This window comes from Schistocerca cancellata, chromosome 7, assembly GCF_023864275.1.
Source record: "Schistocerca cancellata isolate TAMUIC-IGC-003103 chromosome 7, iqSchCanc2.1, whole genome shotgun sequence".
Classification (NCBI taxonomy): Eukaryota; Metazoa; Arthropoda; class Insecta; order Orthoptera; family Acrididae; genus Schistocerca; species Schistocerca cancellata.
In genome coordinates, this window is record NC_064632.1 from 307,112,078 (window position 1) to 307,138,925 (window position 26,848).

Consider the following 26,848-nt stretch of genomic DNA (forward strand, 5'->3'; position numbering starts at 1 on the left):
GCACACATACTTGTTAGAATGTATTGCTCCCATTCATGTCAAGAATGCATGTATGAAAAAACAGTTCAACCCCTAGATTTTGAAAAATTTCTTCTCCACTGTCTCGAGTATACCTTCTGACAAAATGCTTGCTCCGAGTTTTTTTTGGCAGGGTGTACAGAAAATGTGTCAAACTTGAGGGATTTATTCTTGACATCAAAACATTACCAAAAGTTCACATGGACGAAAGAAAATTCTCATGCACACAGGTCTCAGAATCCTTTATTAGGGAATTATGAAACGCTTTATTATTCATGGAGCAAGAAAGACGCATTAACGAAACACATTTGCATTTACAGAAGTTGCCTGAAGTGATCACCTCCTGCTTCCATGACTCTCCTGAGACCATGTTCTGCACTCTGCGCAAAACTATCTGTGTACTGTCAAATTCATTTTGAAATATTCTTCATCACAACATCGACACTGATTATGGGAGTTTAACACACCAAGGACTTTGGAGTCCTGAATGTAGAAAAACAAGATTCAAATCTGTTGGTCGTGCAGGCCACACGGTGTATCTCCTTATTCCAATTAAAGTGTTCGGAAACTGGTTATCAAGTTACTGGTGACCAAATAACAACCAAACAAAACAAATGCCATGATCAACTGCATACACCAAGGTGAGTAAAAATATACATTTGATGTAAATTACACACCCAGGAGTCACTACACGGATTCCTTTCATACCTCCCTAACAAAGGATTTTTTGGACCCATGTTCATATGAACTTTTTGTAATAATGTTAAAATAAATCCCTAAAATTTTTTTATACATCCTGTATTTTATCAAAGGCTTATTATTTAGTTAGGTACAAACCCACTTCCCACTTGTTTCCATCTAGAGATTACAGCTTTCTTACATGTGCAGATAATCCTTTCTGATTGTTGTGTTCCTTTTTCTTTCCTTGCATTACATGCATATGAGGCAGCTCAAACAACATCACTTTCATATGGTGTTAAAAAATTTCACCAGAAGATAGTTTTATCAGTAAACAAAAGAATAGAGTTAATTTCCTAAAATAGTGCTAGGTGCATACCTGAAGTGCATAGCTGACAGACAGTCCCACTATTCCAGCATTTATGGAATCACGACCCAAGACCGCAAACAGTGATGAAAATAGTATTATTAAATTGCCAATCATCTCTAATCTGACAGCAAGCCACCTGAAACAGCACACAAAATGTTTTACTTAATGAAAATAAGCACATAGGCAGAAAAGTAAGATAACAATCAAATAATGATCATATCATTTCATTCATGGACAAGAAAAAGAAAGATTTCTATGCTACTAAATTTTCCACTTTCCTGAACAAGGATAATCTACACTCTACAATGAAGTGTGCTGGTCAAAACTGTAATTGTATCTATGTAAAACTTAATGAACACTCATGTGCCTGAGAGTATAACTTCCTCCTCAGATGCTCAAATATAAAAGAACCCTTCAATAAATAAATGCCCCACAAATTTTTTTCACAAAATATATTTGTTTTATGAAGAGTTAGAATATGGTGACTGTATGAAACAACACAATTTTTATGTGTACTATCTTCTTACTTGGTCTTCATCATGTGAAAGCTATTGTTCTATACTCACAATAGGTTTTCTTTTTAATTGTGTGACTTAAATTATCATGTTTGAAGGGTACTCTATATTTTCCCACCTTTAAATTACATAAACAGATGGAATTCAAGGTGTGTCACGTCTGGGCTACGAGGGGAAGAGGCAATGATGTCCAACTCAATTTGATGACATGTTCCTGGGTTCTGAGACTTGTGTTTGGGTGTGTATTATGTATTAGCATGATTTCTTTATTTATTCTTGTCAGACTGAACACAACAGAAACTGTTCCTCAGTTCACTTAAGCCTCTGAATTAATGGTTACCTTTTGGCAACACATCCATGACCCAGAAGACTGTCATCATGACTTTGCCAGCAGAGGGAAACTTCTTAAATGTCTTCTTTCTTGGTGATTGCAGATGATGCCACTCCGGTGGCTGAATTTATGTTTTTGGTTCAAAGCGACGTAACCACTTTCCATAAGGCCTCACCAATGGCCCCAAATTGCTTTAATATTTCAGATAAAATTACATTTTCTTTGAATCTTGTGGTCTGTTGTGAGCATCCATGGAACCAGCCTTGCTCACACCTTCGAATATCCAAGAATCTGAACCACTGCATATACATTTCCAAAGCTCACTGATAGCTGTAGAGCCAATTTTCGAGTTGGGATGCTATGGTCTGTACCAATAACGGAACCCCCACAGTTCATTCTGTTGGGAGCAGTAGCTGTGACAGGACACTTCAAATGGGACCACTCATGGAGCTCTGTTTTGGTTTTTCTGGAAGATTATCAATTGCTAAACCATACTGCATCATTACCATACACTTCAAAAAATGTTTATGGATGGTCATTACAGTTTCTTTTCCCACACTGAAGAATTCAAAGCACACCTGGTAATTAGTATCTTGTGCAGACACCATTTTGATAGATAATGCTGTGCCTGGTGTTTGAAAGTTCACACACATGCACAGAAAACATGAAGCACCTAAAACGTGCACTTTCCTATTTATGTGTGTGAGAGAGAGAGAGAGAGAGAGAGAGAGAGAGAGAGAGAGAGAGAGAGAGAGAGAGAGAGAGAGAGAAGAGGGGTGGGCATTATTTATTGAATGATTGTTGTAAAATAAATAAAAAATTTGTATAATGGGTTACAGTGGGCATTCACAACTGTTACCTTATTTTTGGGTATAATTTTCATTTGAAAGTTGCAAAAATGCTACATGTGATTACACTGATAAAATACAATAATATAAATAAAAACAATGCTGGAACATCCTGTGTGGAACAGAAACAATATATTAGTTGACCTGTGAGAACTTTTATCGTGGTATTTTAGCAAGATAACCAATGCTGGAAATCCACTGAAAAAATAACTAGGGACAAGACAAAACTATGACTCCTCACGAGTTTTCAGCATTAACTGATGGCAAAAGTATGAATTTTTGGGCAGATACACTCTTCAGTTTTTGAGAGGCGTATTAAATCTCCATTCCAGTAAGGATTTTTATACAACACTAAATTTTAAAAAGTCTGTATGATTTTTTTAATTTTGCTTTACGAGGAGCTGGAACATGATGTACAGAATTTTACTATGACTAGTTGGCGTCTCATACCTCCCACAAAGCATACCCCAAGTTTTACATATCATTAATGGATGAACTGAAGTCTCATCCTTCTCTCCCAACTATCATTTCTTTGGTGGTATATACCTGGATCCTGATAAATGGCAGCACAACTTTTGTAATACCTTTAATCATAGATCTGTATCATGTATTTAAGGTTCACTTGGAGCACTCCGTTTCATATATTTCATTCCGCACAGCAATTTTAACCACACATCTCCTCCTCTGCTCTATGTTATTTTCATGGTCACTCAAACAACTGCAGCTAGCAGTTTATAGTCTCCAGGAGCTCACTTCCTGACCGTCTGTGTTCTATCAGAATTCCACAATATATCACCCTTTGTAATCGTAAAGCTGAGACACTGTCTTCACAGTAACTTGACCTGTCTGCGTAACAATAGTTACTATTCCATTACAAGCAGATTCCCTTCAAAACTGATCTGAAGATTTTGGAATGCTTCATGAGCATAGAAAATTGTACTGAAAATTTAACTAGTAATGCTCACTGTCCTTACGTTCAGAAAAAGTCATTTGGACACAATGCTTACTTTTGCAGAATGAGTACTAATTGACAGCAATTCTTTTAGAGCTCCAATTTGCCTGACTGATCAACTAAAGTCGGACAGTACAATACTAATCAGCCTTCTCTTGCTGAGCAGTGTCAGAGAGCTGTTTGATTAAAATAAATTACGAACAACATTGAATGAGTCATAAGCACATCTGCCTCTTTACTCAAACACCAAGGGGCTCTCTACAGTGCAACTTTTGGAATAGCGTATCACAGAGTTCCTTAACAACTCAACAGTTTGGAAACTTCCACAAAGAAGGAACAAATGGGTTATCTGCGATAAAAAGAAAAGGATACATTACTACTCACTGTGAAGATGACATTTTGAGTTGCAGACAGGCACAACGAAATCATTATTGATTAGCTTTCAATCAAAGCCTTCTACTGAAGGAACACACACACCACACCACAACACAAGCTAGTTCACATTACGGACACATGACCAGTGTCTCCGGCAGCTCGCACCATAATGCAAGTGACACACTGAACAAAAGCAGCTGTCTGGAGGGGACAGGGATATCATGGTACAGGTGGATGGAGAGAACAGTGTTGTCTGGAGGAACATGCAGAGACTAGAGGGATTTTTTTTTTTTTTTTTTTTTTTTTTTTTTTTTTGGGGGGGGGGGGGGGGGGGTTTAAGGGCGCTCAACTACTGAGGTCATTAGCGCCCAGTCACAATTGTTAGAGCACATAGAATCTAGTAAAACTCAAGGAGGAGGGGGGGGGGGGGGGGGGACCCGAAAGTTCTTACAAAGAGGCAGATAAAATAAGTGAAAGAGTTAGATGTCTTTGGACAATCCAGTCAAAGTGATGAAATGAGGAACACGAGCAGCTGCTCGAGCGTCATCTGTTAAAATATGCTGTAAAGTAGATGGCAGAGACAGGACAACACGAGATTGACTAAAACGGGGACACGACAATAAAACATGGTGCACTGTTAATGCATGACCACAAGGGCACTGCGGGGCTGGGTCACGGGAGAGCAAGTATCAGTAGCTAAACCGGCAATGCCCAATCCGCAACCTGGTCGGAAGGACCTCTTCTCGCCGAGATGGTCGGAAGGAGGTTGTCCAAGCAGTTGGGAACGGTTTTACTGCCCGGAGCTTGTTTCCTTGAAGTGAGGACCAAGTATCCCACCACAAGGACACAAGCCTCTTACAAACAACCCCACTAACATCAGATGACGGGACACAATGGGAGGCTGGCCGAGGCAGGAGGACTGCAGCCCTGGCTGCAGCATCAGCAGCCTCATTCCCAGGCACTCCTACATGGCCGGGAACCCACAGAAAGCTGACAGGAGAGCCACCCTCAGCGAAAGAATGGAAGGACTGCTGGATCCGTTGCACCAAGGGATGGACCGGATATGGAGCTCCAAGGCTCTGAAGAGCACTGAGCGAATCAGAGCAGAGTACATACGATGAATGGCAGTGGCAGCGGGCATACTGAACGGCCTGATGGAGAGCAAAAAGCTCGGCCGTAAAGCTGGAACATTGGTCGAGGAGCCGGTATTTAAAGGTGACGGCCCTGACGACAAAGGCACAGTCGACACCATCGTCAGTTTTCGAGCCATCAGTGTAAATAAAGGTGTGACTGGAAAGTCGCGCACGAAGTTCGACAAACCGTGAGCAATACACTGCAGCCGGAGTACCCTCCTTCGGGAGCGAGCTGAGGTCGAGATAAATATGAACCAGAGCCTGGAGCCAAGGTGGTGTCGGGCTCTCACCCTCTCTGAAGGTGGTAGGGAGGGCAAAATCCAATTGTCGAAGCAGGCGACGAAAGCGGAGTCCAGGGGGCAGCAGGGCAGATACATACAACCCATACTGACAGTCGAGAGAATCGGCGAAGAAGGACTGATAAGAGGGGTGGTCGGGCATTGACAACAGCCGGCAGGCATACCGACAAAGCAGTACGTCGCGCCGGTAGGTCAATGGTAATTCGGCAGCTTCAGCATAAAGACTCTTGACGGGACTAGTGTAGAAAGCTCCGGTCGCAAGACGTAACCCCCTATGGTGGATGGAGTTGAGACGGCATAAGAGGGATGGCCGAGTAGACGAGGCTCCCATAATCCAGCTTTGATCGGACTATGGACCAATACAAGCGAAGCAGGACAGTGCGATCCGCTCCCCAAGATGAACCACTAAGAACTCTGAGGACATTAAGGGAACGTGTACAACGAGCAGCCAAATAAGAGACGTGCGGGGACCAACAAAGTTTCCTGTCCAGTGTGAGCCCCAGAAACTTAGCTGTTTCCACGAATGGGAGAACAACGGGACCGAGATGTAAGGATGGCGGAAGGAACGCTTTATATCGCCAAAAGTTGATGCAAATTGTCTTCTCTTCAGAGAACCGGAAGCCATTTGCTACACTCCATGAGTATAGGCTGTCTAGACAACGCTGAAGGCAGTGCTCCAGGAGGCATGTTCGCTGGGCACTGCAGTAGATCGCGAAGTCATCGACAAAAAGAGAGCCTGAGACATTTGGTGGAATGCAATCCATAATTGGATTGATCACTATGGCAAAAAGGGCTACGCTCAAAACTGAGCCCTGAGGCACTCCGTTCTCCTGGAGGAAGACGTCTGACAATACGAAACCCACACGTACCCTAAACTTTCGATCTGTTAAAAAGGAATCAATAAAAAGGGGCAGGCGACCGCATAGACCCCACCTGTGCATAGTGCGGAGGATACCTCCTCTCCAACAGGTATCATAAGCCTTCTCCAAATCTAAGAACACAGCGACCGTTTGGCGCTTTCGCAAAAAGTTGTTCATGATGAATGTCGACAAGGTCACAAGGTGGTCAACAGCGGAGCGGCGGCGACGAAAGCCGCATTGAACATTGGTAAGTAGCTGTCGCGATTCAAGAATCCAAACTAACTGAGCGTTAACCATGCGCTCCATCACCTTACAGACACAGCTTGTAAGAGAAATGGGGCGGTAACCAGAAGGAAGGTGTCTATCCTTCCCGGGTTTGGGTATAGGAACAACGATGGCGTCACGCCAACGCATGGGGACTTGACCTTCGGTCCAGACGCGATTGTAGGTATGAAGAAGGAAGGTTTTGCCTGCTGGAGAAAGGTGTGCCAGCATCTGAACGTGAATGCCATCTGGCCCCGGAGCAGAGGACCGGGACAGTGCAAGTTCACGTTCGAGTTCCCGCATAGTAAAGGGGGCATTATAATTTTCCAGATTCAGCGAGTGGAAGGAAGGTCGCCGAGCTTCTTCTGCCTCTTTCCTGGGAAGGAAGGCAGGGTGGTAACGGGCGGAGCTTGAAACCTCCACGAAAAAGCGGCCGAAGGCGTTGGAGATATCCACAGGATCAACAAGGACCTCATCACCTGAAGTCAGGCCAGGTACCAAGGAGTGGGCCTTAATGCCCGACAGCCGGCGCAGGCCACCCCAGACGACAGAAGAGGGAGTAAAACTATTAAAGGAGCTGGTGAAAGAGGCCCAACAAGCTTTTTTGCTGTCTTTGATGACTACGGCATTGCGCTCAGAGTCGTTTGTATCCAATACAATTCGCCAACGTAGGATTGCGGCGAAAGGTGCGTAAAGCACGTCGTCGAGCACGGATAGCGTCTCGACAAGCCTCATTCCACCAGGGGACGGAAACGCGACGTGAAGATGATAACAGCCGTGAGGTATTCGACCAGACTGTCACAACTGAGAAAATCGTGGTCCGGAAAGGTCGCCAGCGAAGAGTGAAGTCCCCAGTCAGCTCTCGGTATGTTCCAGCTCGAAGGACGTGGGTATGGGGTGTGGTGCAGGAGACGAACGACACAGGGGAAGTGGTCGCTCGAATAGGTGTCAGAAAGGACATACCACTCGAACCGACGGGCAAGAGTGGTAGAACAGATCGAGAGGTCCAAGTGGGAGTAGGTATGAGTAGAGTCCGAGAGGAAAGTCGGGGCGCCAGTATTGAGGCAGGCAAGATTGAGATGGTTGAAGACATCCGCCAAGAGGGAGCCTCTCTGACAGGATGCAGGAGAGCCCCAAAGGGGATGATGGGCATTGAAGTCGCCAAACAATAAAAACGGCAGAGGAAGCTGAACAATCAGGTGCATCATGTCAGCCCGACTAACTGCGGATGACGATGGAGTGTAGACGGTACAAACAGAAAAAGTAAAGGCAGAAAGAGTAATACGGACAGCTATTGCTTGGAGTGGGGTGGTCAATGGGAGGGGATGGTAATAGACATCGTCCCGAACAAGCAACATGACCCCACCATGAGCTGGAATACCATCCACAGGGGGGAGGTCAGACCGCTCCGAGGTATAGTGGGTAAAAGCAATACGATCAGTTGGGCGCAACTTGGTTTCCTGGAGACCAAGGACGAGCGGACAGTGCAGGCGGAGGAGCAGTTGTAATTCCTCCCGATTAGATCGAATACCTCGTATGTTCCAATGTAACAAAGTCATCGCTAGTCAGAAAAGAGGGGGAACGAAACGGGTGAAGAGCAGTCACCTCGACGGCCGCGGAGGGCCAGGTGTCGAGGGAACAATGCTACAACTGGCGGGAGCCGGATCCTGTTCCATTGAGTCGTCGCCAGTGGCGGCCGCTTTCCCAAGTTGCGTAGGAGGGGCAGCATCATTTGCCGACGAGAGGCCAGCTGAGCACCTGGCAGCAGAGCGTCCCGGCGAAACTGAGGACGGCCGGGAGCAGCGACTCATGGATGGAGTGTCAAACAAAACGCGCCGGGGTGGAGAGGTGGATAAAGATTTCTTCTTGGAGGCCTTCTTAGAAGGCCGATGAGGCATGGGGATGGTGGGCTGGACCCGAAGAAGGTCCTCACGCACGGGATCCGTTTTGGAATGCCGGACCTAGGAAGCCGGGGTCCGGAACGTGTCCCCGATGGACGCCTGAGAAGAGGATCGCTTCTCAGGCGGCGGAGGGGGAGGAGGAGGAAGGGTGGCCCCCGGGGCAGAGGGGGCAGGGGCCACGAGGGAGGATGATTTGGAAGGGAGGGATTTGGGAGGTGGAGGCGTAGACCCCGGGTGGGGTGAGGAGGTGGAGTGGGGGGGGGACAGGATAGGGGTGAGGATACTGTGGAAGGAGTGGACACGACTGAGGCAAACGAAGTTGTCAACGTCATGGGATGGAGGCGGTCATACTTCTTCCTGGCCTCAGAATAAGAGAGACGATCCAAAGTTTTGAATTCTTGAATCTTCTTCTCCTTGTGATACGCGGGGCAATCTAAAGATCTAGGCGAGTGGATGCCAGGACAATTTACGCACCGAGGTGGTGGGGTGCATGTATGTTCCTCACAAAGAGGACGTCCGCAATCGCCACAAAGGGGCTCAGCCTCACACCGTGACGACATGTGCCCAAAGTGCAAACACCGAAAGCAGCGCATAGAGGCGTAAGGCCGCACGTCGCACCGGTAGCACATCACCTTTACCTTCTCCGGGAGAACGTCCCCCTCGAAGGCGAGGATAAAGGCTCCGGTGTCGATGCAACGGTCTTTGGGGTCGCACTGAACTCGCCGGACGAAATGCACGCCTCGGCGCTCCAGGTTGGCCCTGAGCTCCTCATCAGATTGCAGCAGGAGGTCCCGATGAAAAATAACCCCCTGCGTCCTATTCAGTGCCAGATGCGGTACAATAGACACTGGGATGTCCCCTAGTCGGTCGCACGCCTGGAGCGCCGCCGACTGTGTGGCGGAGGCGGTCTTTATAAGAACGGACCCCGAACACATTTTATTGAGAGCCTCGATTTCCCCGAAGATGTCCTCGATGTGCTGGACAAAGAACATGGGCTTGGAGGTGGCGAACGTCCCCCCATCGGTCCGAGAACAGACTAAATAGTGGGGGAAGTACTTCGCCCCAAGCCGGCGGGCCTGTCCTCCCTCCCAGGGAGTGGCCAAGGGGGAAAGGGCAGGAGAACCAGAACCAGAGACAGTACCTTTCTTTTAAAAGACTTGGCCGGAGAGCGACCTGATACATGTTGACGTTTCATCTGTGAAACGTCCGCCCCGATACCACCCACTCCAACCAGGGGCTCTCCCCACGGGCGCCACCCAGCCTCAGCAAGGGCCTCCTGGCAGGATGACCGTTGCTGGGAGTCCCGATGCCCCAAGGAGACGGGCGTCTACTCCTTGGCCGACGTGGGGAGGGTGCAGCTCAGGTATCGGCAGTACGATCCCTGTGTTGTCAGGGGGCTACAACCTAGAGGGTACATGACGACCCCACCACAACGAGCTGGCTACCGTGCTGGATTTCGGGTGCCATGGAAAGTCCATCATGGTCATAGGTGCAGATGGGGACGCACTATGGGCAGAACTTGTGCAACCCATCAGGCGTTTAGGCCCAATTTGAGGAATAGTGGGTGTGGTTACAACACTGTTACAAGGCTGAGTGCCAAGGTCTTAGTGCACCGAGAACCAGTGATACACCACGTAAGGCATCCTTCCCCAAAAGGCTCGTACTTCTGTAGAATTTTGAAAAAAGGAGGTCAAACCCCAAGGGGGACCATCACATGGAAGGCCGAAATGGTTGAAACTCCTTTTAGTCGCCTCTTATGACAGGCAGGAATACCTCGGGCCTATTCTTACCCCGGACCTGCAGGGGGGGGGGACTAGAGGGAGTTATGAAGACTGCCACGTGCAGTGTTCGGAAGTATGAAGGTAGGTAGAGGTAGGTGTGTGTGTGTGTGTGTGTGTGTGTGTGTGTGTTTGTTTGTTTGTTTGTTTGTTTGGGGGGGGGGGGGGGTCGGTCTCCTGCCAAATTTTCTGAACAGCATATCCTTACATCATCATCTCCACTCCCTAAACTATCCTGGTCTCAACCAACTATCCCCACACACCGTCAGCCCAACACTTTAAGCCTCCTCTGTCCTATCACCTTCTCCCTAAAAAATCATCCCCCCACCACCACCACCACCACCACCACCACCACCACCACCACCACCAATTGTGTGCCGCCCTCTGCCAACCGCACCACCCTTCTGTACTACTACTGTCCTTTTCTGCCCCCCTCCTCCACCTCCCTGCCCGTAGCCTCCCAACGCTGCACCTGTTAGCAGGGTCCGATTGGGGAAAGAGAAGAATGCTGTCTGGCAGAGCGTACAAGGACTAGACTGCTATCTCTTACCATTCCCCATCCTCTCCAGACTGCTGCTTCTGTTCAATGTGACGGCTACATTCTGGCCAGAGCTGCTGGAGACGGCCATCACGTGCATGATGTGCTTGCTTGCGTGAATGAATGTGTGTCTGTTCTTTTCTGAAGAAGGCTTTGGCCAAAAGATAAATGTTAACAATATTTTTGTTGTGCTTGTTGCAGCTCAGTTTGGTCATCTTCACAGTGATTAGAAATATATCCTTTTCCTTACATTGTTGACATTGCAAGCTACAGTTTACAGTGTTTGAATTGGTTATCTATCTGAGATGACATCAGTAAGGTCATCTGTCTGCCGTTTCATTAGTGTGACAAATAATGGGAAAATAATAATACTGCATAGGTATAGTCACTGACATAATCACAGCTGATGAAACAGTCACCCTTGTGGGAAACCACTCTTACACCATCTAACACCATCCCTAGCATTGATATTGGGCTCAATCCTATCAGAACAAGTCCAAAAGTTTATCTAACTACACAATATCTAGCTCAAGGTACTCACTGATTAGGTCTCTTAGAGCTATAAGACTGCAGGTACATTGACTACTACAACTCACCCCATTCAAAATGGATACACATACATTTTCTATGGACTCAGACTGTTTGATTTAGTAGGCCAGTCAAGGGACGATAACATGTTGAAGCATTTGTCAGATCAAGAACATATGCATGCAACTCTGAGAATAGTGCTGTTATGTCTGAACTCCAGTATATCCATATCATACTCATCACACATATTTTGAAGAAAGTACGGCACTAAATCACCAAGAATTATGAAATGGACATCCCAGTTCATGTAACCTGAATGAATGGGCCCCATGTCGTCGTACAAGAAACATCCTCAGAAATCACAGAACCACCTCCGGCCTGGACTACGTGTGTCACACATTGTGGATCAAAAGGCTGATTGGGCTGTTCATGCACTCCAAGCCTCACATAATTTTGAAAAGAGGTAAAATTACTAGTATGACTGGACCACAAGCATTCCTTCAGCTTCTCTCAAATTTCTGCATTGTTTGACTCATTTGTGACATACTCAAGTAAAGATGTCCACTGCATGCAATTCCCTTAGCAATGTACATTTGGGTACTGAGAGAGGGCCATGCATTCACAGCAATTCCTGTTGAGTTTGAAATCAATCATCATTGACAGGGTATCGCATTTTTCTCTGGTTCCTCCCCATGATATGTCGTTACACCATTCCCTGCAAAACATGTTGGACAATCCACATTGATGCTCTAACAAACTGGGAGTTTCAAACATGGTGTGGTCAGAGGCATATTTCAACACAATAGCTCCTTTGTGGGGCATTGAAGTGTACACAACCTTCATGATTGTGCAACCCAGTAACCTGGTCTGCACAAGCAGAACATCTGGAAGACTGCACAGATGGTGACTGCACAAGGTACTGCTTCCGCTTTCTCATGCTTGAAAACTACAGAGGCAGCAACAGAAACCAAACAGCAGCACTTATAAGAATCTCCAGAGTAAAGTTATCAGGCCTCAGACAGACATCCCGCAACTAAACAGAGAAGGTCTAAGTAGACATAAATGTGAGTAACTTAGATGGATAGTAATATACATCTTATAGCACTGCAGGAAACGCACTTAGATGAACAAACTGAAGTTCGAGAGAAAATACATAAATACAGAATTGTAGCCAGTATAACATATGATGTATATGGCTCCATAATGTATCTGTAAGAAGACATTAGGAAGTACAGTTTTATCATCTCTACTAGACAATGTAACATTGAAAACATAACAAATGAAAATCATGAATGACAATAATGTTGATCTGTAAACCATCTAATGCCAATTGGTCAAACCCACCCCTGGCAACCCAAAACGACAAAGTTTTATACAATGGTGACTTGAACAGTCACCACGCTGATAGGGGATACAATAGCAACCATAAAAAAACTTGAAATGCTAGCAAATGGAATGGGCAAGAGTCAACTTTACTTAGCTTTTGATGACAAAGGATTGAAAACCACCTGATCCGTAAGAAGGCAAACAAACAAATCCAGACCTCTGCTTAGTAACAACAAAACATGAAGAAACTCTCTTTGTAAAACCAAGTACAGTTTTACTGAGTTTTCCCGAAGACCCCACATAAACATGTAATACCTAACACAGAATTACAACTTCCTCCAATAATATCTATTCAGCAGCCAAGGTGGAGTATAAGGAAAGCAGACTGAAATGGGTACAAATGGACTGTGCCCGGCAAAAATTTACTCTCAGCTCATTGGAATACTGATCACAGCAGAAAAACCCAACATACCTTGGGAGTTCAGGAAGAAATATATTATTTGGACAAAGAGCACTACAGAAGAAATACTGTAAGGTGGGTGACCATAAGCTGGAAGAAGAAATACAGCTTTCAATTAATAAAGAACACACAGAAAGATGGAAAAGTACTAACAGAAAATCTAAACTTCACCCATAGCAATAAGAAGGCATGATCTGTTGTACATACACTGGGAGCTGTACTCTCAGTTTACAATGAGGAAACTCTAAAGTCCGCACCTCGGATGGCCCTACATATAAAAGAACAAGCAGTATAAGTTCCCCTCGAACATAAGTTGAAAGACAAGTTGAAGAAGTAAGTAAGTGAACTGAATACTGAAACCAAAGAAGATTAAAGTCTTATCTATTCCGTTCACAGATACGAACTTGAAAGGTCCACAAAGATGCTTAAAGTCAGAAACGCTGCTGGATTTGAGAGGCTATTCAGAGTGTTCATTAAACACCTGGGACCACATGCTAAAGACTATTTACAACAATTCTACATAAATATTTTGAACACTGGCCAAGTTTCTACCCAGTTTAAGATATCTGAAACACTTGCCATTTTAAAACACAGAAAAACACAAACTGACCCACTCAGTTATTGCTCTAAAGCAAGGTTGGGCAATAGTTGTGGCTTGGGGGCCACTTTGAGGAAGCAGAGGGTACACCTTATAAAGTAATTTCATTTTTGATTAACTTTGCATTTCAGGAAAGTTACACAAAAATTCTGACTGTTTTGTTGGGCCACACAAAAACCCACAGGCCACTGATAGGTTTGTGCTATAAGCTACTAGAAACGCGTATCTACAACAGAATGTAATGACATATTCATGAGGGTGGAAGTTCTGGCTCTTACCTCATACACTGAAGCTGGTTTTCAGAAATGACTGAATACTTCTGTGGGAATTATAGATTTAACAGCAACCTATGACACTGACTACACAGTCCAATTCTCAAACTGAAGGAAACTATTACAAGTCTCAAAATGACAAATTTATTGGAGTGTGTTCTGAAAAATTGCTATTTTAAAGTCACAGTCAAAGATGTCACTAGTAAATTCTTCACCATCAAGATCAGATTACTGCAGGGATCAGTACTAGCCTTAGTTCTCTTCAACCTATATACAAGTGATGTTCCAGACACGAACTCTGAAAAATTCTGTTATGTTTACCATACGGTGATAGCAATATGATTTAAGGAGTATGAGCAAGGTGAGTGAATATGCAGTAACTATCTAGTTACCCTAAGTAACTATCACAAGCAGTGGAGGTTAAGCCCAAACCTGCAGAAAACTTCAGTATGTTGTTTCCATCTGAGCATCTGCACAGCAAGTAGGGAACTCAACACATTGTTTTTGTGGTACAAAGAAAAAACATAGTCTGTTCCCAAAAGACCTTTGCTTGTACCTAGATCACTTACTTGCCTTTAAAAAACACCTTGAATCCACAGAACAAAGATTGAAAACCAGAAATAGTTTGATTAGACAACTTGCTGGAATGAGCGAGAGAGGACAAGTTCAACTTAGGTTTTAGCCATAGCATCTTGCATAATTGTTGTGAACATTACCCATTTGCTTCAAAACCTCTTTTTATGTTTACAATACATATTTGGGAAGTCTGCCAGGTGGTCAGTGACAGCAGTCACATGTGTGCGATTTGTGCTTGCATGAATATGTGTATTTTTTGTGTTAGAAGCAGCTCACATTTATAGCAGTCCTTTTGTTGTGCCTGTCTGTGACTCAGCATTTCCTCTACATGGTGAGTAGAAATCTATCCTTTTCATAATACTGTCATTATTCCATCCTCGGTTTTCCATTGATTAAGAAACAAGTTTTAACTGTTTCAGTACTTCTTAGATCAAAAGTTAGAGATCAATGCATTTGTATAAGAATATGGAATGAATGAGGGAACATGAAAATGGAACAAATGGCACATATTATCTAGAGATCTACAGTCACAAGTTGTATTTGTGAATCTATCTTAAGGCATGGAACATGCTTTCTTCATAAGATTTTTGGGGAGAAAGGGTACTTTAAGAGCCTTGTGTATTTAGAATGAATACTATATAATTACTTAAATAGATAACAAAATTAATGGAAATTGTCCCAGGATGTAATAAATATATCAAAACAGGGATAAAGGTGTGATTATTTAATGGACCTGTATAATTTCAATATTTACAAAATATTGGTTTAATCATACCTGTTTGCAATAATGCTGGGATAATAACACACTTGATTCACATCCACCTTATTCTCATTTTCTCGGATGAACCGCTGCTGCACACCATATGCTCGGATGGTTGAAGCACCTACATTAATATAAGATGAACATGGAATTACATATAGAATCTATTACATAAAAACTCGTGCATAACAATTTTGGAGAGGGGACTGAATATAACTTATATGAGAATAAGGGTGGAGGTAAGTGTAAGGAAGATGCCAGCTAGGACTGAGATCAAAAAGTCTATGGAATAAGGTCATATCCCAAATAAAAATTAAAAGTCACACATTACTTAACAGCTAAGATTAGAGACAATGTGGCTCCACTCTGGATGGCCTGCATCTGATGGGATAAAATATAAGAGTGACAGAAGAGGAATAACATGTGCTGAATGAAAGCCTATGCAGAAGTGTTGTGTGCTGGATGAATGAATACATCTTTCACAGTGAAATGATCAATTTGATAAGTGGATGCAAACAAGAGTATTCAAGGACAGATTAGAAAAATTATTATTATTATTATTATTATTATTATGTGGGCACATGACAGCAAAGTCTTTAGTGCCTGCATGGAAATGTAAGCTAAAAAAATATAGCAGATACTTGCAGCTGACTGCCCACTGGAATAAAAGGGTAAGAGCCAGCCACACTGCAGGACACTAAAATCTCCAACCTTAGGCCAGAGTCCAGACATATCACAAAATTTTAAAAGCTTGACCACACTCCTCGCATCATCAGATAAAAAAAGATGGCAGCCCCTTCTAAAAGCACTTCTGCCAGCTTGTCACACAATAAAATGCACTCACATAAAATATGGTGTACACTGAAAAGCACACCACAGGCATCATAGATGGGGGTCCTTTCACTGGAATAAAAAGGGTTATGTTAGAGGAAGTACCCAATTCAGAGGCAGGTCAGGGTCACCTCATATAGGAGCAACCAGCACGGGGGCCTCCATGGCTTGACAGTTGGCTTCACTAGCCCCAGCTTATTGTCTGTCACTCGCAGCCATTCCTCCTCCCATAACTGCACGGATCTGTGATGCACCAACAAAATGACAGACTGCAGAGAACTAGCACATTTTGTAATGTTATGTTTTCTGCAGGCTTCATTGGCAGCTCTGTTCTGTCTGTCTGTCTGTCTGTCTGTTCTGTCTGTCCCTTCAAATCCCCACATGCCTTGGTACCCAGCAAAATGAAGCTTCCTTTTCCTGCCACTGTAGAAAGTACACTTGGTTCTATATGAACTGGACCAATGTCTCTGTTGATTACACATGCTGCAATGATTGTAGATCACAAGACCTGTAAAACCAGAGCAGACAAGTTCAGTCCGCTCCCCATGGATTGTGGCTACGATATTTTAAAGTGCTGAGTGCTTTCATGACAAGTCTTCTAGGTCCCCAAGGTGCAGCAACCACTTACGATTAAAGACAAATGTGAGGTCCAGAAACTACACCGTATCCTTAAAATACTATCCCTCGTTTGCAAATTAGGAAAGTTTAAAATTGAATGGGAACTGTTAAAAAAAGGCCCTAAGAAGAACAAAAGACAGAAGCTGTCAACAAACAACGAACACTGGACAGGACATTTAACATGATAATATTAATAGCTATGGCAAAAGCAGTAGGATTTAAAACATGGGAAGACATACTCGAAAACTGCGTTCAGGTAGCTTTCCAGTGATAATATGCCACCAAGTAGTACTGTAGGCCTTCTCGGTGTCAAAGTCTGCCCAGATGGTGATGTCAGTGCAGGAAAGCTTGTTGTATAGCTGCTTCAAAGGGGACCAGGTTATCAAACGTAGAGTGAAACCTCCTGAAACCACACTTAAAGAGGCTAAGGTGGTTACATCAGTCCCTCCCAAGCTTTAAAAGTGGAGCTAAAATGCCCTGTCACCACGCGTAAGAAAAGTGACCTGGCGCACAATTCAGGTTAACATGAGCTGCACCTAAGGTAGAATCCAGCTCTCACATGGAGAAGGGACTGTTTTATTATTCATCAGTGATGGAACTGAAATCTGAATGCCCCTCTCAACAGCCACCCTGTAGCACTGGAAACCTAAACCCTCATTGGCAGTGGCGGTACCTGTGGCGAAACAGGCCACCATAGTCTGAGCAATTCTTGCAGGGTGGTCTGGAGTCTTCCATTCCATATTACAGCTGCCACCAGGCACCTCCCATCTCTCCCAGAAATCCTCTTGCTGGCTTCTCACACAACTTTACTTTTAGCAGAAAGATTTATGGTGATCAGACACTGTTGCCACAATTTCTGCCATCTCTCCCTCATAATTCACTAACATTTTATCACTGCAACCCAAAAGGTTGCTAGGTTAACTCAGTTGGCCAACACTTGAACCTATGCAAAGCTGCCCACCTGTACTTTTGTAGTATGACATTCATCACTCCTCTATGTGATAAGCTGCCTTTTTCAGGTGGCCTGAAGCCTGCGGAATGGATGCTTCAGCAGCATGGTGGATCATTTGGGTAATACAATCCACCCATTGCTGGATGTCGTCACTTTAAGATGGCTGTAATTTGTCCAGTCTACACCATGAAGCATCCATTGTGGCAGACTGTCTGCCAGGTGATTCCAGACAGGGACGTGGTCACTTAAAGACAAGTCATCAACCACTTCCCTCTGAGTTGTGAGTGCAAGGACTGGAGAGCAGAGAGATCGATTACAGTGAACTATTCTACAGTAGTGCTGAAATACAAGTTCTGCCCCATGTTCAACAAACGTGCATGGAGGACATGAGAAGGCTCTCAACTGCCCTACCCCTGGGGTAGGTGGCTGCAGAGCCTCAAAGCAAAGGATGAAGGGATGGGGGAGATGAGTAAGGTGCTCACAGACACTTCATCTAGCACCTCATGTGGGGGCAGGTAAAGTGAAGATATCGTCAACTGATGACGCACACGTAGTGATACAGTGACTGCTTGCAGGCTGGTAGTTAGGGAAAGAAGCTAGGACTGGTAGGCACTGTTGATGAAAAAAAAAAAAAAAAAAACCACTACTCCTATAGTTTTCTCCCCATGATGTGGTTGTCCTGGGGAATGTAGCCATGTAACTCAGGAGTGTCAGTGAACTTAAAATGTCTCCCTTGTAAACAGAAACACATTACTGTACCTCGAGTTCCTTCACATTGTGTCCTGAATCCGTTAATGTTCCACTGCAGTATGAAAGCCAAGGGGAAATGCTGATATAATTGGCTCTTGGGGCTACCAACAGATACTGCAACCTCCAACTTCACCACACGATTTTGACACTACAACTGCTATGTCACTGGCAGTGGTGGAAATGAAAAAAATGAAAAAAAATGAAAAAAATGAAAAAAAAACAGAAGTTGACATGAAGTGTTCTCGGTCAAATCTGATGTGTGACGAAACCGAATGACTGACTTTTTTATTATGCCACTTACACACAGTTACCATTGTTACCGAAGTGGTTATCGGCAAGTGGGATGCGTATATTTTCCTTTTGATTCTTGCTCTAAGGGGGATAGGCAAGCTGCTAGCTTGTTGATGTACAGAACATCTAACAATAAATCAGTACTTAAATATACAGCAATGAAACTTGTGTTGTCTTTACAATGTGCAGCCGATATTTGTTATACTGTTTCTATCAATATATTAATACTTTTTTCAATATATTGGGGGCCAATGATTGTTTTTAATACTGATACATCAGTTTCCTGATTTTTTTTAAAAATAACAGCCACCACTAACACTGTGGTGGGTAGTTGGGTTGTTTGGCTAGCAATACAGGTTTACAGCTGCATCAACAGGTGCAGGTAGAGGTGCCATTATCAGTTACCAAGGTCTGGGTGCCAACACTAGTTTTCTGCACAGGCTGCTTCAACAGTGACACAGACAACTGCATGAAAGAGGGCAGCTGTGAGGCTTGAAGTATCTCTTTTACATTGTACAAGAGTCATTGTATCACTCAAATCTCCTGGATTTTCTTCCCTTCTGTGAAAGCAGCACCATCTTTGCTATGAACTGGATGGGCTTGGGAACAACTGACACACTTGAGCGGGGCGTACACTGAATGCCCAACAGTGGGCAATAGAACAGAATCATCCACATGTAGCCTGCCCATTGCATCCCGTGGTAGTATGAGCAAAGTGTACATACTGAAAGCATTGTGTTAGGTACACAAGAACTAACTCTAAATGGGAGAAAGCCAGCTGCAACATATTCAGGAAACTGGTAAACTGAATGTCAGAATAAAGGATGCCTATTTCTGGACATCAACATCAACCCTTTTCGTAACATTTTGCACTACCTATGATGTCCTGGTCCATTAAAGCTGCTGTTCAACAATTTAAACCAGTGTGGAGCTCAATTTTATACCATATTCTCCACATAATTTAGTATTCAATAAATTTACCCTGGTTAGTTTGCAGTCTCTCTACCAGGAGTGTGTCATTAAGAACTCTCCTGATGGATTTAATGTGCCCTGCAAGTCTCTCTTAGTTTTATTGACGTAGAGAGGTGACAAATTTTCAAATGAACCTTTTACATGCTTTGTAATGTTAAATACATTACTGACTGCAGGATGTGGTCTGTTACTAAGACAGGATGCATTCAAAGGCACAGACACCTTAGGTGGACAAACCACCCAAGATCTCTTTCATGTTTGGGTGTTAATATTGCCCAACGGACTACCCAAACTGCTGAGAGTGGGAGAAAGAGATTTAGGCTTTGTGCAAGTCCCATGAGCAGTTATAAATGGAAGCATCCGGCCAGACAGGGACTTGCTTGCCTGGACAAGGCTTATACACAACTGAATGGCAGGTTGTCCAGCAGTTGCCCGCTAACGACTGCTCCGCAACAGCCATGCAGGTCATCAGTGTGCAGCATACCTTGAAACTGAAGATTTTCCTATAGGGATTTGTACCATTCTCATAATTCAGGCAGTGAAGCCACGATCCCCATGACAGGCAGCACTCAGCAGTGCCCTGCAGAGGAAAAACGAGTTCACAGAGCCCGAATGGTAGACAGTAAACAAATACAGATCTACCTGAGGGATAGAACACATTAAAAGTTTGGTGGGTGGTCAATTGCAACTTTGGGAGAAGTAGGATTTTTCATTTCAGTACACAATGAAGACTAGTTTAAGTACTGGTGGCGCATGCATTTCTTCAGCTTGTCAAGATGTATCTTCTTGCATTATTGACCGACTGTTGTCGTCTTCTTCTTCAGTCCTGATACTGGTTTGATGCAGCTCTCCATGCTACCCTATCCTGAGCAAGCTTCTTCATCTCCCAGTACTTACTGCAACCCACATCCTTCTGAATCTGCTTAGTGTATTCATCTCTTGGTCTCCCTCTATGATTTTTGCCCTCCACACTGCCCTCCAATGCTAAATTTGTGATCCCTTGATGCCTCAGAACATGTCCTACTAACCGGTCCCTTCTTTTTGTCAAGTTGTGCCAGTTGTGCCACATACTCCTCTTCTCCCCAATTCTATTCAATACTTCATCATTAGTTATGTGATCTACCCATCTAATCTTCAGCATTCTTCTGTTGCACCACATTTCGAAAGCTTCTATTCTATTCTTGTCCAAACTATTTATCGTCCATGTTTCACTTCCATACATGGCTACACTCCATACAAATACTTTCAGAAATGACTTCCTGACACTTAAATCTATACTCGATGTTAACAAATTTCTCTCGTTCAGAAACGCTTTCCTTGCCATTGCCAGTCTACATTTTATATCCTCTCTACTTCGACCATCATCAGTTATTTTGCTCCCCAAATAGCAAAACTCCTTTACTACTTTAAGTGTCTCATTTCCTAATCTAATTCCCTCAGTATCACCCAACTTAATTCGACTGCATTCCATTATCCTCATTTTGCTTGTGTTGATATTCATCTTATATCCTCCTTTCAAGACACTATCCATTCCATTCAACTGCTCTTCCAAGTCCTTTTTCTGTCTCTGACAGAATTACAATGTCATCAGCGAACCTCAAAGTTTTTATTTCTTCTCCATGAATTTTAATACCTACTCCGAACTTTTCTTTTGTTTCCTTCACTGCTTGCTCAATATACAGATTGAATAACATCGGGGAGAGGCTACAACCCTGTCTCACTCCCTTCCCAACCACTGCTTCCCCTTCGTGCCCCTTGACTCTTTTATAACTGCCATCTGATTTCTGTACAAATTGTAAATAGCCTTTCGCTGCCTGTATTTTACCCCTGCAACCTTCAGAATTTGAAAGAGAGTATTCCAGTCAACATTATCAAAAGCTTTCTCTAAGTCTACAAATGCTAGAAACGTAGGTTTGCCTTTCCTTAATCTAGCTTCTAAGATAAGTCGTAGAGTCAGTATTGCCAACATTTCTACGGAATCCAAACTGATCTTCCCCGAGGTCAGCTTCTACCAGTTTTTGCAATTGACTGTAAAGAATTTGCATTAGTATTTTGCAGCTGTGACTTGAGGCTTTCAGAGCCACTTGCTGATGTATTGCATTTTGGCTGTTGTCTCGAGATCTTCAGCCAGTGTCTGTTTAATGATTTTTCCGACATTTCACCTGTGTAAGTGGCTGGCATTGTTTAAAGGTTCACATCTGTCACAGAGGGTGAACGTTTGACAATGCCAGCCACTTATGCTGGTGAACTGTCGGAAAAATCATTAAACATCGGCAATGATCCCAAAACAGAAGCGAACAGATAATAGATCTTTGATAACGACTTTCACGTGCTGGGAGATGGATTGCTGAGCATGAATTTGGCAATGCTGTAAGGGATAATCTTTATGCGAGGAAGAAATGAAAGCTATTGTAAATGAGATACTGATAACAGTTGGTGTATTTCATAGGATGGAGAGATTCGCAGAGGCAACCTAGATTAACATTTGGGTTGCTGAGACATAGCAGATCTCATGAAATTTGTAGCTGAGTTGCTGAAGACACAGAAGGAATGAGGAAAGCATATCATACCTATGACATAACATACCTGTTACTGTTTCCCCAAAATGAGAATATATTGGTGATCTGGAAATTGATTCAAGACGTTTGAGCTGTCTGGACGTTGCTACATAAAAACGCTGAAAAAAAAAAAAAAAATCTTGTTCTGAAATCAGTAACCATTATTTACGTATCAAGAAACAAGTTTAAAATAACTTACCTGTATAAAATAGTATAAAATTCCAATTGGTATAATAACTACCATAAATATTGGCGTACTATAGCTGATAACAACTATGGTTGCCAGTACCTGAAATGCAAAGGCAAATGTTTTGAAATATAAAAATATACAAAATAATGTGTGTCAGTACTGAACATAAATCAAAGTAATAAACAAAAATATGAATGTGTAGTTCAATTATTAATCTTTTATGAATGACTGTTAATTACACACAATTTGGAAGTTGTGATAACATTTACTATAATACTAAGCTTGCATATTTCTCTGAAGGATGAATTTCAATTTTTGTATTTCCTTGTTTTATACACTCTTAAAGAATGAAGAAAGATTAACTTTAAAACATTGTTTTCTGTTACTTTTCTCAGCCTATAAACTGGGTACCTGGGGAGTTTTCATTTTTCTCAGTCAGTTATAAACTCTTGACTTCTTTAGAAGAAAGTAATATAATACATTAGTAAATAATAATAATAATAATAAATAACAGACAAAGTCTGACACAAGAAAGAAATAATAATAATAATAATAATAATATTTATTTAGCACATTCACAACAGAGGATAATTTCACTGAAGCAAACTATGACTGGACATACTCACAAGGAACCACATTTTGGAGCAACGAAAAATCATCAAATATTTGAAAATGCAACACACAGCCTCCTTTTTAAAGCTGTACCACAATTTTTAACAGAAGGGAACTGCTGTGAAAGTGAAGACCCATGTTTAAGCTTAAAGATCCGATACATTAACTAATAGTAAATATTTCTTACATTTCACATACAAGTGCTGGTAACTATGGACTAATGCCAGTTACAGAATGGCAGAGATTATTTGAGCTACAGACTAAACAAATTTTGGACAATTCAGCATTTTAACAATTCACACATCAGCTGTTGTTTTGCCACTGTAATTATTAGTAAACACCATACAAAACTATGGCTTCTTCTTCTAAGCATCAGCTTACAGTTTTTGTGTGAATACCCTTACACAGTGTAAACTAACAAAACATTCTTTATTGGCATGTGCCCAGCACCTTATCCTACAACATGGGTTCCATGAATTGTCACATAATTCAGCCCATAACAGAATTTTTCGAATTACTGTGACTACTTTATGCCAAAGAAGCATCACATTCTCTAACTCTCTGCACACAGTTAACTACCACAAATTTATTCACACAGAGACAGAAGCCACAGTTAATACATTTCACAAACAAATCATAGGAACACAATTTGTTTCTGTTAACTATTCATTCTGCATACCACTAATCAAAGTTACAATAATAAGTGAGTTACAGCATAGATTAGTTTCCTTGAAATCTTTTAAAATACAACTGGCATGGAAAATATTTATAATAAAGAACTGACCTTTGTTAATGAATGCAATGATTCTCATTTGCTACAGAGCCTGTTTCGTACCATTTTGACATCATGGGATATTTTGTCAAAAACCCTTTCATTCTTAATTACAGTCTGGTGGAAACTGTTCCACATGTAATTTCCAGGAATAAAGCTGTGCATAACATTAGACACTGAACATACACTTTTTTAATGTGGGCACTATTTTGTTGCATTCTACTGGTCACTAAATATGTCTACTGCTCTCGGTCATTCAAACGTCATGACATTTCTTTTTGATTAACAATGGCCAATTTTAATTCAGTCTTATAAATATTTTCTAGGGCAGTTTCACTATAACCACCCTGTATAAAATACTGTCTCTATGCTATTTGTCATGGTTTCCTTGCAATTTAACTGTAAAATTGACAAGTTTCACATCATAATGATTCACAGGACATGCAGTAACATACACTGGAGTTGCTTTTGAGCAGAAAACAAAAAAAGGAGTAGGAAATATCTGGAAAAAGTAGAGAGATGAATGTGGTTATCATGCAATAAACTTAGAAAACAATGAGTAAAAGTAAAAAGAATTCAAAAAATCGTGGGAATCACATTTTGATTTTATTCCACTTATTACTGAAGGATCTGCTACTGCATTAAATTCATGTGGAAGACATCATACCTGTTAACTAATAAACATGGCCTCACTTTTTTGCAGCTCTTTTTATTTTTTAAATGATGTCACATTTGCTTTTAGTTGTACAATTTTTATTGCACTACTGCAATTTCAACATGTGAGAAGTTTTCAGATATTATATTGACGTTATATTACAGCAAAGAAATGGGTTCAAAATAGTATTTTTGTAGGTCCCTGCCATTTTTGATGATGATATCGTCAATGATTACTATCGATGAGAAGTTTGAAAATTGTTTCATTTGGGCAGAGGTAACAACCGACTACAAACTACCTGTAACTAAATAATCTCCTCCTGTTGTTAGTAACACCCGTGGACTAAGTTAAAATCAAGAAAGCCACAGTCCTACAAGAATGTTATTTTTAACTTATTTCTAAATTTTAATTCAATAGCAACTGTAAAGGCTGAAAATGGCACAAAAATCAAACTGGCAGCAGCACAATAAAACTTTTATCATTAAAAGATTTGACATAACATTAGTTCAAAAAATTATAAACTCTGTGGGCCTATATTACAAGAAATTCTACGTTATGTATGTTTTGTTACTATCATATTTATTTTTATGACAAACACACTAATAGATATTATGTAATTTGAATTGGGGAGGGGGGGGCGAAACACCCACAGGAAAGGTGGGGGTGGGGGACACAGGAAAGGTGGGGGTGGGGGACACAGGAAAGGTGGGGGTGGGGAGGTGGGGGGGGACACAGGAAAGGTGGGGGTGGGGGTGGGGGACACAGGAAAGGTGGGGGTGGGGGGTGGGGGGACACAGGAAAGGTGGGGGTGGGGGTGGGGGACACAGGAAAGGTGGGGGTGGGGGTGGGGGACACAGGAAAGGTGGGGGTGGGGGTGGGGGACACAGGAAAGGTGGGGGTGGGGGTGGGGGACACAGGAAAGGTGGGGGTGGGGGTGGGGGACACAGGAAAGGTGGGGGTGGGGGTGGGGGACACAGGAAAGGTGGGGGTGGGGGTGGGGGACACTGGAAAGGTGGGGGTGGGGGGACACTGGAAAGGTGGGGGTGGGGGGACACTGGAAAGGTGGGGGTGGGGGTGGGGGACACTGGAAAGGTGGGGGTGGGGGTGGGGGACACTGGAAAGGTGGGGGTGGGGGTGGGGGACACTGGAAAGGTGGGGGTGGGGGACACTGGAAAGGTGGGGGGTGGGGGACACTGGAAAGGTGGGGGTGGGGGTGGGGGACACTGGAAAGGTGGGGGTGGGGGTGGGGGACACTGGAAAGGTGGGGGTGGGGGTGGGGGACACTGGAAAGGTGGGGGGGGTGGGGGACACTGGAAAGGTGGGGGTGGGGTGGGGGACACTGGAAAGGTGGGGTGGGTGGGGGACACAGGAAAGGTGGGGGTGGGGGTGGGGGACACAGGAAAGGTGGGGGTGGGGGTGGGGGACACAGGAAAGGTGGGGGTGGGGGTGGGGGACACAGGAAAGGTGGGGGTGGGGGTGGGGGACACAGGAAAGGTGGGGGTGGGGGTGGGGGACACAGGAAAGGTGGGGGTGGGGGTGGGGGGACACAGGAAAGGTGGGGGTGGGGGTGGGGGACACAGGAAAGGTGGGGGTGGGGGTGGGGGACACAGGAAAGGTGGGGGTGGGGGTGGGGGACACAGGAAAGGTGGGGGTGGGGGTGGGGGACACAGGAAAGGTGGGGGTGGGGGTGGGGGACACAGGAAAGGTGGGGGTGGGGGGGACACAGGAAAGGTGGGGGTGGGGGTGGGGGACACAGGAAAGGTGGGGGGTGGGGGTGGGGGACACAGGAAAGGTGGGGGTGGGGGTGGGGACACAGGAAAGGTGGGGGTGGGGGGGACACAGGAAAGGTGGGGGTGGAGAGGTGGGGGGGACACAGGAAAGGTGGGGGGAGGGGGTGGGGGGACACAGGAAAGGTGGGGGGGAGGAGGGTGGGGGGAACAGGAGAGGTGGGGGGTGGGGTGGGGGGAACAGGAGAGGTGGGGGGGGGTGGGGGAACAGGAGAGGTGGGGGGGGGGAACAGGAGAGGTGGGGGGGGGGGGGAACAGGAGAGGTGGGGGGGGAACAGGAGAGGTGGGGGGGGGAACAGGAGAGGTGGGGGAGGGGGGGGGGAACAGGAGAGGTGGGGGGGGGGAACAGGAGAGGTGGGGGGGGGGAACAGGAGAGGTGGGGGGGGGAACAGGAGAGGTGGGGGGGGGAACAGGAGAGGTGGGGGGAGGAGGGGGGGGAACAGGAGAGGTGGGGGGGGGGAACAGGAGAGGTGGGGGGGG

The 26,848-nt window shown here is 44.2% G+C and overlaps 1 protein-coding gene across 2 annotated transcripts in view; it reads right to left on the bottom strand.

Annotated features, from left to right (window-relative positions):
• LOC126092471 (multidrug resistance-associated protein 1) overlaps nucleotides 1-26,848 on the bottom strand; it is a 362,912-nt gene that overhangs the window by 21,810 nt on the left and 314,254 nt on the right. For both annotated transcript variants that reach the window (XM_049908084.1, XM_049908085.1), the window contains exons 23-26: nucleotides 22,552-22,641; nucleotides 22,381-22,471; nucleotides 15,396-15,504; nucleotides 1,076-1,202 (exon numbers count right to left, since the gene is read on the bottom strand). In XM_049908084.1, the coding sequence (XP_049764041.1) occupies nucleotides 1,076-1,202; nucleotides 15,396-15,504; nucleotides 22,381-22,471; nucleotides 22,552-22,641 (417 nt within the window). The remainder of the gene's footprint in view (nucleotides 1-1,075; nucleotides 1,203-15,395; nucleotides 15,505-22,380; nucleotides 22,472-22,551; nucleotides 22,642-26,848) is intronic.